Source organism: Aethina tumida, chromosome 4, assembly GCF_024364675.1.
Source record: "Aethina tumida isolate Nest 87 chromosome 4, icAetTumi1.1, whole genome shotgun sequence".
Classification (NCBI taxonomy): domain Eukaryota; kingdom Metazoa; phylum Arthropoda; class Insecta; order Coleoptera; family Nitidulidae; genus Aethina; species Aethina tumida.
Genome location: NC_065438.1, coordinates 15,509,246 through 15,523,223, shown reverse-complemented (window position 1 = coordinate 15,523,223; position 13,978 = coordinate 15,509,246). Strand labels below are relative to the sequence as shown.

The 13,978-nt window shown below is 34.9% G+C and overlaps 2 protein-coding genes across 2 annotated transcripts; both read right to left on the bottom strand.

The window, feature by feature from the left end:
- Positions 1 to 291: 291 nt before the first annotated feature.
- LOC109607916 (protein snail homolog Sna-like) lies at positions 292 to 1,678 on the bottom strand. The gene is made up of 2 exons (XM_020024369.2): positions 1,533 to 1,678; positions 292 to 1,308 (listed from the first exon to the last, which is right to left on the bottom strand). The coding sequence occupies exons 1-2, from the start codon at positions 1,609 to 1,611 to the stop codon at positions 425 to 427; spliced, it is 963 nt and encodes a 320-aa protein (XP_019879928.2). The 5' UTR covers positions 1,612 to 1,678; the 3' UTR covers positions 292 to 424.
- Positions 1,679 to 2,772: 1,094 nt separating this feature from the next.
- Positions 2,773 to 5,843, bottom strand: LOC109607039 (zinc finger protein SNAI2-like). The gene is made up of 3 exons (XM_049966425.1): positions 5,480 to 5,843; positions 4,033 to 4,135; positions 2,773 to 3,921 (listed from the first exon to the last, which is right to left on the bottom strand). The coding sequence occupies exons 1-3, from the start codon at positions 5,759 to 5,761 to the stop codon at positions 3,038 to 3,040; spliced, it is 1,269 nt and encodes a 422-aa protein (XP_049822382.1). The 5' UTR covers positions 5,762 to 5,843; the 3' UTR covers positions 2,773 to 3,037.
- Positions 5,844 to 13,978: the final 8,135 nt, after the last annotated feature.

Below are 13,978 nucleotides of genomic sequence, written 5' to 3'. Positions count from 1 at the left end.
GTATGTGTAATAATTAAGTAAATAATAATAATAATAATAATAATAATTAATTAAATAAGTAATAATAATTAATTAAATATAAATTAAATTTCAAAATTTGTTTCTACCACATGTTAATTTCTAAAACTCAGTTGAACCCAATTTTCATAAATAAAAAACATATGTAAGGATAAAAACTTTTTTATTAAAAAAGTATAAAATATATGACTAAAGGCACAAACCAGCTTATAAGCAAGTATCAACATGACTAGATAAGACTATAATAAATAATAATAATAATTTTAAAATAACTTAGTCCTAACCTAATATTTACAAATACTTTGTTCCGTCAGTCTTTTGAAAGGCACTATTTACAAAACAGTTTTGGAATGCAATTTTGATTGTTCTCAATTAAACATTAACAATTTTAATTTAACATAAACAATTAAACCATGTGACTAGCAGTGCAACCAGTTTCAGTGTGCTTGGTCAGCAAAGAAACCCTGGAAAAGCTTTTGGAGCAACTACTACACGAGTACTTTTTAATTTCTGAGTGTGTCTGGAGGTGAGCCCTCAAGTTGGATCTGTCGGCGAAGGCTCTGTTGCAGTGGGTGCAGGAAAACGGTTTCTCTCCAGTGTGAGTACGAATGTGTCCTTGTAAAAGCCACGGTCTGGAGAATGCTTTTCCGCAAATTGTGCATTTGCAGGGCAACGTGTGGGTTCTGATGTGCATTTTTAGGGCTCCCATTGAGGTGTAGGTTTTCTCGCAGTGCTTGCAGCTGAAGATCTTCTTCGGTGCGTCGCCTGCTGAGCAGTGGAACTGGCGGTGTTTCGTTAGTCCGGAGCATGTGGAGTAGATTTTTCCGCAGTCGGTGCATTCGTATCTGGTTGGTTGTTTGTTTTCTTGTTGTTGCGGTGGTGGCGAAGCCGTCGACGATGGACTTAAGGAATGTTGGTCAATTGAAGTATACACATTCGGTCTCAGAGCCACAGGTTGAAGAGGTTGTGGCCTGATTGGTGAAGCAACGTGTTGTGGGTACATGTATTCGTGATGATATGGGTAGGTCAAGAAGTGGTATCCATGTGGGTATGTTGGAGCCACACTTCTGTGCCATGTTTGTGGCGAATATTCCGGGGAGAATGAAGTTGGGTAGATTTCAGGTCTCATTTGTGCTTGATAATAGTGATCCGGTGATGGTGAAGATCTGATTGGCGACGACGTTTCAAGGGAACGTGGTGATGCTGGTGATGAATCTGGGATTGACTCTGGAGAGAGACGGCCAGTTTTGATTAAGTCTTCAGGCTTTGTGCTCAAGTTTTCAGGTTCATCTGTAAATAACAAAATAAAATTAGTTGTTGTTAAAATACTTTTTTATTATTATTATTATTATTATTATTATTATTATTATTATTATTATTATTATTATTATTATTATTATTATTATTATTATTATTATTATTATTATTATTATTATTATTATTATTATTATTATTATTATTATTATTAATTTATTTGATATAAAAAAACTTAATAAAATATTAATGAAATTTACCTAAAGTTTCTTCATAAAAAACTGGACGTTTCTTCAGTGGACACTTGGAGTAATTTTTCTTGGCATCTGACACAGGCATGGTGATAAAATAATCCAAAAGGCACTATTCACAAAATTAATATCAGGCACCAATACGATGTTTACGATGTCTCAAACGGTTAGCTTACAACTTAACTGTTCAAAGGTACGAGGGAATATAATTTGGGGTGGATGCAGCGTTTGTATTTATGGGGTCTGCCCCACCACCACCCATTTTTGAAGTGCATCACCTGCACCCCTCACCTCTCTATATTTCATAGTAATATTAAACGTATAACATCGTTGTCAGAATTTTATTTCAAATCAGGTATATTCCTGCAATTGTAATAATTTGAATATTATTTATTATATTTACAAACACATTAAATAACTGAATTGATATTTAATTTATTCATTTTTTATAATTTATTTGAACAAGTTTTGATGGTATTGTTTTATTTTTTAGTTATTAATTGAACATATTTGTACTTCGTTAATTAGAATTAATATTTATTATTTTGTGGTGGTTAACTACGTCTTTGATCAGATTTTGAATGTCGTGTTATACATTTTTCTTATTTTATAGTAGTTAACTACATATTTGATCAAGTTTTGAAAGACAAGACTTATTATTTGATTTTTCATTTATTAAATTAATATATTTGTATTTCTTTAATTAGAAATAGTATTTATTGAATTTAATAATTAAAATATACATTTGGAGTCTGTGTTAAAATACCCTTCTTATTTTATAATGGTTAACTGAATATTTGATCAAATTTTTATCGAGTTAAACTTGCTTATTATTTTATTTTTCATTTATTAAATTAACATATTTGTATTTTCTTAATTAGAAATAATATTTATTGAATTTAATAAATAAAATATACATTTAGAGTCTGTGTTAAAATATCTTTTTTTATTTTATAGTGGTTAACTAAATATTTGATCAAGTTTTGAATGTTGATTTATACTTAGTCATTATTTTATTTTTCAGTTATTAAATTAATATATTTATTCTTCCTTAATTAGAAGTTCTATTTATTACATTTAATCACTAAATTTTATATTTAGGTCTATTTTAAAATATCTTTTATGGTGATTATCTACATATTTGATCAAGTTTTGAGTGAGATGCTCATTGATTATTTTTCAGTTATTAAATTAGAAATAAAATTTATTATATTTTTTTTTGAGAAAATATGGAAATAAAAAACATATATAAGGGGTAAAACTTTTTTATTAAAAAAGTATAAAATATATGACTAAGGCACAACCAGCTTTTAAGCTGGACGTAAGTATCAACATGACTAGATATGACTAAAATAAATAATAATTTTACAATAACTTAATTTCTTATCTAACTATATACAATACTTTGTACATCAGTCTTTCGAAAGGCACTATATACAAAACAGTTTTCGGAATGTAATTTTGATTGGACCTCAAATAAATAAAATTTCAATAACAAATGTTCAAGAACTAATCTAAACCATGTTGCTTCCGGTGCATCCACTTTCGGTGTGCTTGGTCAAAAGCGAGACCCTTGAAAAGCTCTTGTTACAAGCGGTACAAGAGTACTTCTTCACTTCGGAGTGGGTCTGCAGGTGAGCCCTCAAGTTCGACCTATCGGCGAAAGCTCTGTTGCAGAAGTTGCAAGAGAAGGGTTTCTCTCCGGTGTGCGTGCGAATGTGTCCTTGCAACAGCCACGGTCTGGAGAAGGCTTTTCCGCAGATGGTGCACTTGCACGGTAACGTGTGGGTTCTGATGTGCATTTTCAACGCTCCCATCGAGGTGTAGGTTTTCTCGCAGTACTTGCAGCTGAAGGTTTTCTTCGGTCCGTCGCCGGCGGCGCAGTGGAACTGGCGGTGTTTGGTTAGGCCGGAGTAGGTGGAGTAGACTTTTCCGCAGTCGGCGCACTCGTGTCTGGATGGTTGTTTGTTTTCTTGGGGTGGCGGTGAAATGGTCGAAGATGGGCTCAGGGAATGTTGGTCGATTGGTGTGTAGATGTTGGGCCTCAGGGCCAAAGGTTGAAGAGGTTGTGGTCTGATTGGCGAGGTTGGTGTTACGTACTGTGGTTGCATGTACTCATGGCCGTATGGATAACTCAAGAAGTGGTATCCGTGTGGGTAAACTGGGGCTACACTTCTGTGCCACGTTTGTGGCGAATATTCCGGAGAAATTGATGCTGGGTAGACTTCAGGTCTCAGTGGTGCTTGGTAATAATGTACTGGGGAAGGTGTGGATCTGGCTGGCGATGATGTTTCGAGAGAACGTGGCGATTCAGGTGTTGAGTCTGGGATGGAAGCCGGTGAAAGACGGCCTGTTTTGCTTAAGTCCTCAGGTTTGGTGCTAAGGTTTTGTGGTTCATCTGTAAAGAACAAAATAAATTTAGTCTTTGTCGTCAAGTTTTAAAAATCATTGTATCATTTGATAACTTTTAAACTTTTTTAAATTTTTTCTAAACTTGTATGAAACCTACCTGATGCATCATCGTAGAAGAACACCGGACGTTTCTTGAGTGGGCAGTTGGCGTAGTTCTTCATGATATCCGACACAGGCATGGTAAAAATATAATCCAATAGGCACAAAATTCACAAAGTTCAGGAACAGTCACAGGCAAACGTTCACAAAGTCTCTAGCACTGTAGGTCTACAACTGAACTGTTCTAACGTTCAACAGAATATGGTTTTAGGGTGGCTGGTGCGACCGTTCTTATAAGCCTTGCCCCACTACTACGCTACTTGAAGAGAGGTAGTTTTTGCTTGTGGAAACACCCCTACTACAACCATTCGGAAATATCTCAACGTGTTAGGGAAGGCCCTCCTCATAATGACGATACTTTCATTTATGATAGAGGATGTGATTTACGTGTTTTTCAGTTTATTTTTAACCCCTTCACTTAATGCCGTTTTTAATTTTGTTTACAATATTAGTTGGTTGGTTGTATTTATGTCATTAAGGTTATCTGTCTTTTCCAAATATTTTTATGGTATATAATTAGAAACTTATTAAAAATTAGTTTCAATATTTGCATTGCCAAATTCATTTTATAACAACAACAGGAATATTCGAAAACATATTCTTTATTTACAATAACATAAATAAAATCATTTTATTTAATAAAATACCATAAATTTTGAAAATTGTTTTAAATTTATGAAATAAATAAATATACATTTATAGAATATAAAAAATAGTTTATAAAAATAAAATTATGAAAATATACAATATACAGAATTAAAATAAAGTTGGTTTCTCGATGAGATAAGTTTTTTGTTTATCAAATTTTTAAAATGTGTCGATTTAATTAAAATATTGCTGAATTTTGAAAATTTTCTAATTTTTAAAGATTTTTAAACAATTTTATCTAGACATCTATTTTAACCCTTATAAAATATTATAGAAATTATTGTTATAAAAAATTACTTAAATATTCATTTGAATTCAAAAATTAAACATCAATTATATAATAAATATTAATTTTTTTTTTTTTTGATATATAGTTTATTATATTTTTATTAGATTTATGCCTATACACTTTTTTAAATTATTGAATGGAACTTAAAATTTCTTATAGGGGAAGTGTCCTACGTCGAGCATAGATGGCGACACTGGTTCAAAATAGGGTGCCCAGATGTTTCATCAGGTGACTTAACGGATATATTATACCATAAAAGTAAATGATACACTTCAGTACATTCAACTAATAATATTTTATTTACATATAAACAACAACCAAAAACATACTTAAAACTAAATGACTATCAGACACTCTCATCCATTATTTTCTTGACTAGACTTTCACACCTATCCCTAAGAAAATACAATATAAATTAACAATAAATTAAAGACTTAAGCTAAAATAAATTAAGTTACATACAAATTTACAATATTTACAATAATTTACAAAAAAATTAATGTCTAACACAATCTTTTTCCATGTGCTTAGTCAACAAAGACATCCTGGAAAAGCTTTTGGTGCAGCCTCCACAAGCGTACTTCTTGTAATCGGTGTGGGTTTGCAGATGCGCCCTCAAATTGGATCTGTCCGCAAAAGCTCTGTTGCAATGCACACAAGAAAACGGCTTCTCCCCCGTGTGAGTCCTGATGTGTCCTTGCAGCAGCCAAGGCCTCGAAAAAGCCTTGCCACAAATCTCGCACTTGCACGGCAACGTGTGAGTCCTGACGTGCATCTTCAGCGCCCCCATGGTGGTGTACACTTTTTCACAATACTGACAGACGAACGTCTTCTTGGGCACGGGCTGCACCGGAAGCTGGGGATGGTACGGATGCGGCGGATACGCCGGATACGCGGGCCAGATTGGCGGCACGTACTGCTGATGCGGATGGTAGAAAGTCTCCGGCGACGGCGTCCTGGCCGGCGAGCACATCGACGACCTCGGCGACGACGGCAACGAGCTCAGCGGTGAGTTTCGGTGGGTTTCGTGGGTTTTGACGCTCAAATCCTCCGGCTCGTCCGGCTCGCATATGATGGGTACGGGCCGTTTCTTAAGCGGTTTTTGTGAGTAGTTTTTAGCCATGATGCTCACAGGCATGGTCGTCTGTGGTACTTGTTTTTTAAACAAATATCTCGTACAGGTATTTCCAGCTCGGGCACAACTCGACTTACTTGTTTAGTGAGCTTGTCTTTGGATGCATGTGATGAGGGGTTGCAAGATTCTCAGGTATATAAAGTAAGCATCCCCACTACGTCTTTTGCACTATTGTTGTAGTGCAATGTCGAAAAATGCGGGATATAAGATTTTACACAATGGAAAAGGAAGTATTTTAAAACGGCTTATCGATATATGGGGAAAATTGGCATCTGCGGGAACAACGGGGGAGATTAATCGTCCGATTCGATTGGGATCTCTGCAACAGGAAGATTACAGTTGTAGCACTGGGTGAAACCATAATTGGTGGATCTAACGATGTTTGATGGATTAGGTTTTTAACGGAAACGTGGGTATTTGTATTACAAGCTGAAAATCATCCAAGTCTGCACTTTTGACAGATCAGACATTAATTAATTATCATTAAATACCAGATTAAACATGTTACTTTGATGACTAAGTCACATTTTTGTGTGCATTGGAGTAAAAGCTTGTATTCACATCTTGATGTTATCAGTAGAGATGTATAGACATCATAATACTATCTTCAGTGGATTTTTCGTTCATCCTAAGTGTCTTGCCTTTATGGCATCCTACGTTTCGCAGTAAACATAAAGCACAGACTGTCATCCATTGAAATAATTCAACGGCGAAGTCAAATCCACCTTCCTATCCTTAACAAGCTTCCAACACACCAACAACCATTTATCTAAAAGTATATTTATCCGTCTTCCCCTGCATGTGCTTACCGGCATCCAACATAATTGATTATGAACGTGGAGCCACGTATGTATGTAAGCAGAATACTTACGAACCACGTAATCATTTCCGATGATTTATTGCAGCCAACGGTTATCATATAAGTGTGATGTCTGTCTGGTGCACTAATCACACCGGCCTGGGGATACGTGGACCCTTTTCGGGTTGTCTAGGTGGCGTTCAGACGGTGATAAATGCGGATATTACAAATGTGCGGGTATTTATAACGCCAGATATGTGCGAGAGTTTTAATTGAAATGCACGAGAACTGGTAGCCGGTATTAATTGATGGCCAGGATTAGCATTTTCCTGCTGATGTTATGAAAGTGCGGTTTTATCTAAACGCCAGGTGCAAAGTGTGATTTTAATTGAACGTAATTGAACAGCTTTCGTTATTGACAAATATTGACGCACACTTGAGCCTTGTACTTGTTACAGAAATCGTTACCAACCACCAAATATTAACAAGACAAATAAAAAACAGCCAGAATCAAAATCATATCAAGAAGTACTATTATTCTTTGAGACATCTGTTATTGATTTCTTGGCTAGCAGATGTATAATGGGTGCAAACTAATCTATAGATATACGTCTCGGGGAGAACAGTACGACTCTTTGACAATTCGGTATCAGTGCTGCATTGATTATACACAGGTGTGATTTGGTGACACACCAACGGTAAATTCGTCCAAAATACCCGTAAGTTGTTTTCGTAATTGATAAAACTTGCACAAGCACCACACCGTGTGTGTACAATTTACATCAAATTCATCGGGGTACCTCCTATAAATTCTCGTTTTGCTCGGAGGCGACGCTTTTAAAATCCAGTCTTGACAGGCAACCTCAGCCCTATTATGTTTCGAAGGCAGCTGATATTCGAGTTTACACACTTTTTATGTCACATATTTTTTCCATTCAGCCTTGACAGAATAGTGAATTTTATTGCACATAACGAACTAGTGGAATCGTCGCTTTCTTTGATGGAAACAGGTATAAAAATCACGTCCTGAAGTCGCAGATGTAAAAACCGTTAAAATCAAAAAAATAACAACGTACTTCAGCAGCATTTCATAATTTGTTATTTGAGCATTTGAACCTTGTACCAATTTTGTGTCACATTCATTCGATCTTGCCCCAAACAACATTAAATCAATAGCAATCATGCACCTAAAGAAAAAAAAGTTGTTGATATTTTTTTAAGCCATTCACGCAGTGCATTAACAAACAATGAGGCTCATTCTCCTCCCATTGAAAGGACCACTCGAGACTAACGTATGCAAAAATATTCACACCTGTAAAAATCTGATTACCGACTCAATAAACCCGACAATATTTTATCGGAACAACCGATTCCCCCGCGACGTGCGCATACAAATGCAAGTTTGATGCAAATCGTCGGCCACACTTTTATTGTTAATAAATTTGACCAAACAATACGCACATCCGCCACTGCAAACGGGGAGACAGATGTATCATCTTGACGTTCGGAGGCGTACTTTGCACGTGTGTACACGCGTCGTCTATCGGTCTAACACACGTGGCCCCGTCGCAAGGAAGGGGGTGTGACGGACAGCCTTCTCAAGGTATTGTTTAAATGCCCATATGTAGAGCACATTAATTTTCGGACGGTGGATATGACGTGGCTGGAATTTTCGCTGAATGGAACAGGATGCACGTCAAAGGGGTTGGTCTTCTGGTTTGTTTATCATCTGCCCCGATCTTGGCCAAAAAAACGCTCGACGGCGTCTTGCAAGACGGATCGTGCAGATGTGGTTGGTGATTAAGCGGATATCGGAATGCACTGATTTTTTTTTTGTATAAAAAGCGGGTGGCTTTAAAGGGTTGGCTTTTGAGCGGAGGTAGTTGGGTTTTCGCCGGTTCAGTGTGGGTGTCTTAAGGATCGTGTTTTGGCACAAGACCTAACGTTCTATTATTAATTTTTTGTAGATAACTCTTTTATGATAACCGGGAATCAAAGCTGGGCCAGGAAGATTATTTGCCAAAGGCAACCTCATCTGTGAAATTAATGCATAGAAGATTATTTCACTAATTTCCTTCATTTACATTTAATATGTTGTGTAATGTATCTACACCATATCACAGACCACCTTTTTTTAATACACTGATATTTTTTTAGAAGTGAGTTGTCATTAGAGCAGAGATTTTTTGATGGTTCAGTGTGGATACCTTAAGGGTTCAGTTTCGGCACAATACCTAATTTTCAATTATTAATTTTTTGTAGATAACTCTTTTACTATAACTAACCAGAAATCAGAGCTAGGTCTGGAAGATTAATTTCCAAAGGCAACCTCATCTGTGAAATTAATGCATAGAAGATGATTTTACCAATTTCATTCACTTACATCTAGTTGTTTAATTATCTACACAATGACATAGATCACTTATTTCTTAATACACTGATGATTTTTTAAAAGTGGGTGGCTTTAAAGGGTTGGCTTTGATGCGGAGGTAGCTGGGTTTTTGCCCATTCAGTGTGGGTGCCTTAAGGATCGTGTTTTGGCACAAGACCTAACGTTCTATTATTAATTTTTTGTAGACAACTCTTTTATGATAACCAAAAATCAAAGCCGGGCCTGGAAGATTATTTGCCAAAGGCAACCTCATCTGTGAAATTAATGCATAGGACATGATTTTACCAATTTCATTCATTTACATCTAATAATTTGTGTATCTACACCATGCCACAGACCACTTTTTTTAATACACTGATGTTTTTTAGAAGCGGGTGGCTTTAAAGGGTTGATCTTGGTGCGGAAGTTTTTTTGATGGTTCAGTGTGGGTGCCTTAAGGGTTGAGTATTGGCACAAGACCTAACTTTCTATTATAATTTTTTTTGTAGATACTCTTTAGGAAAACCAGAAATGAGACCTAGTTCCGGAAGTTTATTTTCCAAAGGCAACCTCATCAGTGAAATTAATCCAAAGAAGACGACTCTACCAACTTCCTCAATTTCCATCCAGTAAGTTGTTTAATGTATCCACACCAAACAATATTTTTGACACAACTGCAACCCCCGTTGATACACAAAGACAATCATTTATTCTTAGTCCGGAGGTAAAACCAACAGTGATCATAATATATTGCTTTTTCATTTGGCCAAGTGATTTTGTTCGTAAATCGGGCCTTTTCACGGTGATTCCGGACAAAAAAGGTGTCTTGATGCGAGTTTACACTAGACGAGGGGTAACTTTTCGATATTGCACAATAGGGTGAGTTTCGTTTCAATTGAATCGAACAGAAATTACCTGCTACCCGAGCCGGGGCATGTGCCATACCGACAGATGCATACGTGCACATGTCTACCGAAATCCCTTCCTTGTGCAGATCTTTATGTCTATGCGGCTCCCCTAACTCATACGGCAGGGCTACCTATACATTTGGCGCTACACCTTTTTATTCCTCTACTTGTATGTTTACCTTTTTTAGTTTTACTTTATTAATGTGAACCTTTACGAATAATATCTAAAAGCTAAAACTGAAACATGAGCCCACTTAAGTAACGTATTGTAATTTTATGCAAGTATGATTAAAAACAATTGGTAGAACCACACTTCCGCAGCTTGAACAGTTTCATGAATAAAATATAGACCACCGGTGCTGGTTTTGGTGCTCGTTGAAAGCGAACTTCGCAGGTAAACAGAACGGACCAGATGCAAGTTTAGGAAAACGGTAGCCCACCTTGGAATAATTAAACGTTCGCATTAATTGCGGTTAGAGGCTTGAAATCCTAATCGTTTTCACACCTACGTAGTTTTTATCTCTCGTACGACGCCCCATCTTCTGACAATGACAAACAGACTTCGTCAAACAGAGAGATTAACCGGTACCATTTTCATATTTGCGGTACGATAAAATTGGTTCGAATGCATATTTGTATTGGATTTCTATAAATATGATCCAGCGTTTTACCATCCGCTTATCGGCGTATTTGAATGTCGTCTGGTGGAGCTTGCTAAAGGTTACGAGAGATAGGGATGGTGCATATCTATAGACGAATTCACTATCTAAATATAGATAAAATCGAGGGTGTCTCAAAGTAATGCGGCCGAATGATAAACCGGGAGATACTCAGAATTTTTGAGTGTAAATATTTTTTCAAGGTGACACATCCAAATGTGGGTTTGTTGTAAATTTTCGATTTGGCACGTACCAAACACCAATACGTTCATTCCCGGTTTGCCCGTACTAATGACAATATTGGAACAACGATAATAATTTGGTCTCTAGTTCTAGAAAAACGTTACAACCAAAAAAAGCAAATTGAAAACGAGGCACGTGCTAAGCTAAGGTGCGTAAACAGCCGCAAACAGTAACAAAGACCGGACCAGAAACAAATCAGCATAAAGCGAATCAATTATTACATTCAAGTGCTCACTGAAAAATAGTAAGGCACGTGCAGATGTGCAATTGTTGAATAGAGGACTGGATGCATCCTGTAACGGTCATCTCCAGACGCGTGCCGATGTCCTCACACCACCGCCTTCTGTACACCCGGCAAAGGGTCGACAATCGCCCGAAATACCCTCACACATGGGGTGGAAAAAAGGGATGGTGTCGGGCTTTTGTTGCAGAAGCAGGTGATATTTGGCGCGCGCTGCCGTGCTTTATTCAAACAGAGATGCAGTTGATGGCTGAAATGAAAGCTTTTGACGAGTGACACCCGCTCCGTGCCGTGCCGTGTGGGTTGGTACCGTAAATAGCCGGTTAACAACGACTTATTAACGGTTAAATTAATTCGCGTACTTCTGTTGTTTGGTAAAGGGTTTACTTGTTGACCGTTTCTTCCGTGCGTTAAAATTAATAAGGGTTTAATTCGGACCGTTTAGGACAATGGGGTGGCTAAGAATGTTTGAGCAAATAAAGGATTATGGTGGTCGAAGGAATTAATAAATTACCGGATTTATGATGATTCTGAATGGTGACAAAAGGGTTGGAATTATATTTTTGTGGTCAGGATACCATCAACAGTTTTTATGTTATCAAGGGTTTTCTATAAAAAACTTTAATGGATTGTATTAAATTTTGGTTGTACTTTTCTTTTATGAAAGGTCATTGTTTGGGTCAGACAAGATTTACAACATCTGTGGTCCCAGTTTTGTAAAAATGTTTATGGTTTGTCTATATCTTGCAGTTGCAAATTAATTTTATGAAAAATAAATAAGATGTATAAGTTCATTTAAACAATTTTAATTAAATTTATCAAATTAATGGAGATGACAATCCAAATCTTTGATATCTTTCCAATAATTTCTTTAAATAGCTGAAAAGAGCAGATTACTTTCTTCATCTAAGGTCAACGTAATTCAAACACTGGTTTTCTTTAAAATGTTTATATTTATCATTTTAATTTAATCAATATCTTTTAGAATTGTAAGATAATTTTATAAAATAAGATATGTAAGTTGATTTAAACAATTTTAAATAAATTTATTAATTTAAGGGAGATGACGATCCAAATCTTTGAAATATTTTCGATAATTTCTTTAAAAAGCTGAAAAAAGTAGATTACTTTCTTCATCTGGGGTCAATGAAATCCATACCTTTTATAGTCATCGACCAAAAATGGTATTTTCATATTTTTATTGAATTATATTAAATTTTAAATTTTCACTAAAAAGCTGAAAAGATTAAATCACTTTTTCCATATGCAATCTATAACTTTTGTAGTCATCAATCAAAACTGATATATTAACATGAAAATTAAACAAGACATATAAATTTCTTTAATCAATTTTAAGTAAAATTATCAAATTAAGGAAGATGACGACCCAAATCCTTAAATCTTGCCAAAATGAATCTTTAAAAAACTGAAAAGAGTAAATCACTTTCTTCATATGTAATCTATAACTTTTGTAGTCATCAACCAAAACTGATATTTTTTTATTTTATTGGATTACATTAAATTTTAATTATACTTTCAATTATAGTTTTAGAATTTGGATCAGACAGGATTTACAACTTCTCTGGTCCTAAAAGGTTTTGTAAAAATGTTTATGATGTTTTCAATTTTGTTGAATAAAGATTCATATTAAAGAAACTGTCAACATCTTCTATAGACGAATTAATTTTATGAAAAATAAATAAGATATATAAATTCGTTTAATCAATATTAAGTAAATTTATCAAATTAAGGAAGATGGCGACCCAAATCCTTAAATCTTGCCAATATTTTCTTTAAAAAGCTGAAAAGAGTAGATAGATCACTTTCTTCATATGTAATCTATAACTTTTGTAGTCATCAACCAAAACTGATATTTTTTTATTTTTATTGGATTACATTAAATTTTAATTATACTTTCAAATATGAAATTTTAGAGTTTGGATCAGACAGGATTTACAGCTTCTCTGATCCCAACAGATTTTGTAAAAATGTTTATTATGTTTTCAATTTTGTTGAATAAAGATTCATATTAAAGAAACTGTCGGTATCTTCTATAGAAGAGTTAATTTTATGAAAAATAAATAAGATATATAAATTCGTTTAATCAATTTTAAGTAAATTTATCAAATTAAGGAAGATGGCGACCCAAATTCTTAAAAACTAATAATACTTCAATATTTATAAAATACAAATAAAATGTATAAATATACTTAATCAATTTCAAGAAATTTCATCAAAGTAATGAAGATTTCATGATTTTCTAACAAAAGTAGGGTACAAAATTCGTTTCTTCATCTGAATCCAGTACCATCTATAGTTTTTGTAGCCACTTCAAGACTTATAAAATACAAATAAATTGTATAATTTGGTTTAATCAATTTTAAAAAATTTCATCAAATTAATGAAGATTTCATGATTTTCTTACAAAAGTAAGGTACAAAATTAGTTTCTTCATCTGAATCGAGCACCATCCATAGTTTTTATTGTCACTTCAGAAAAAATTACCCTATTTATTTTTATAGTATCACTTTAGGTGTTCAAAGTGGGTTTTCATGAAGTCTATACACATTTTAAGTAATGTTGTCAAACCATTTTCACCTTATCCCCCTGTTTGGATTTCAACACCAAAACGGTTGCCCAACATTGAAATG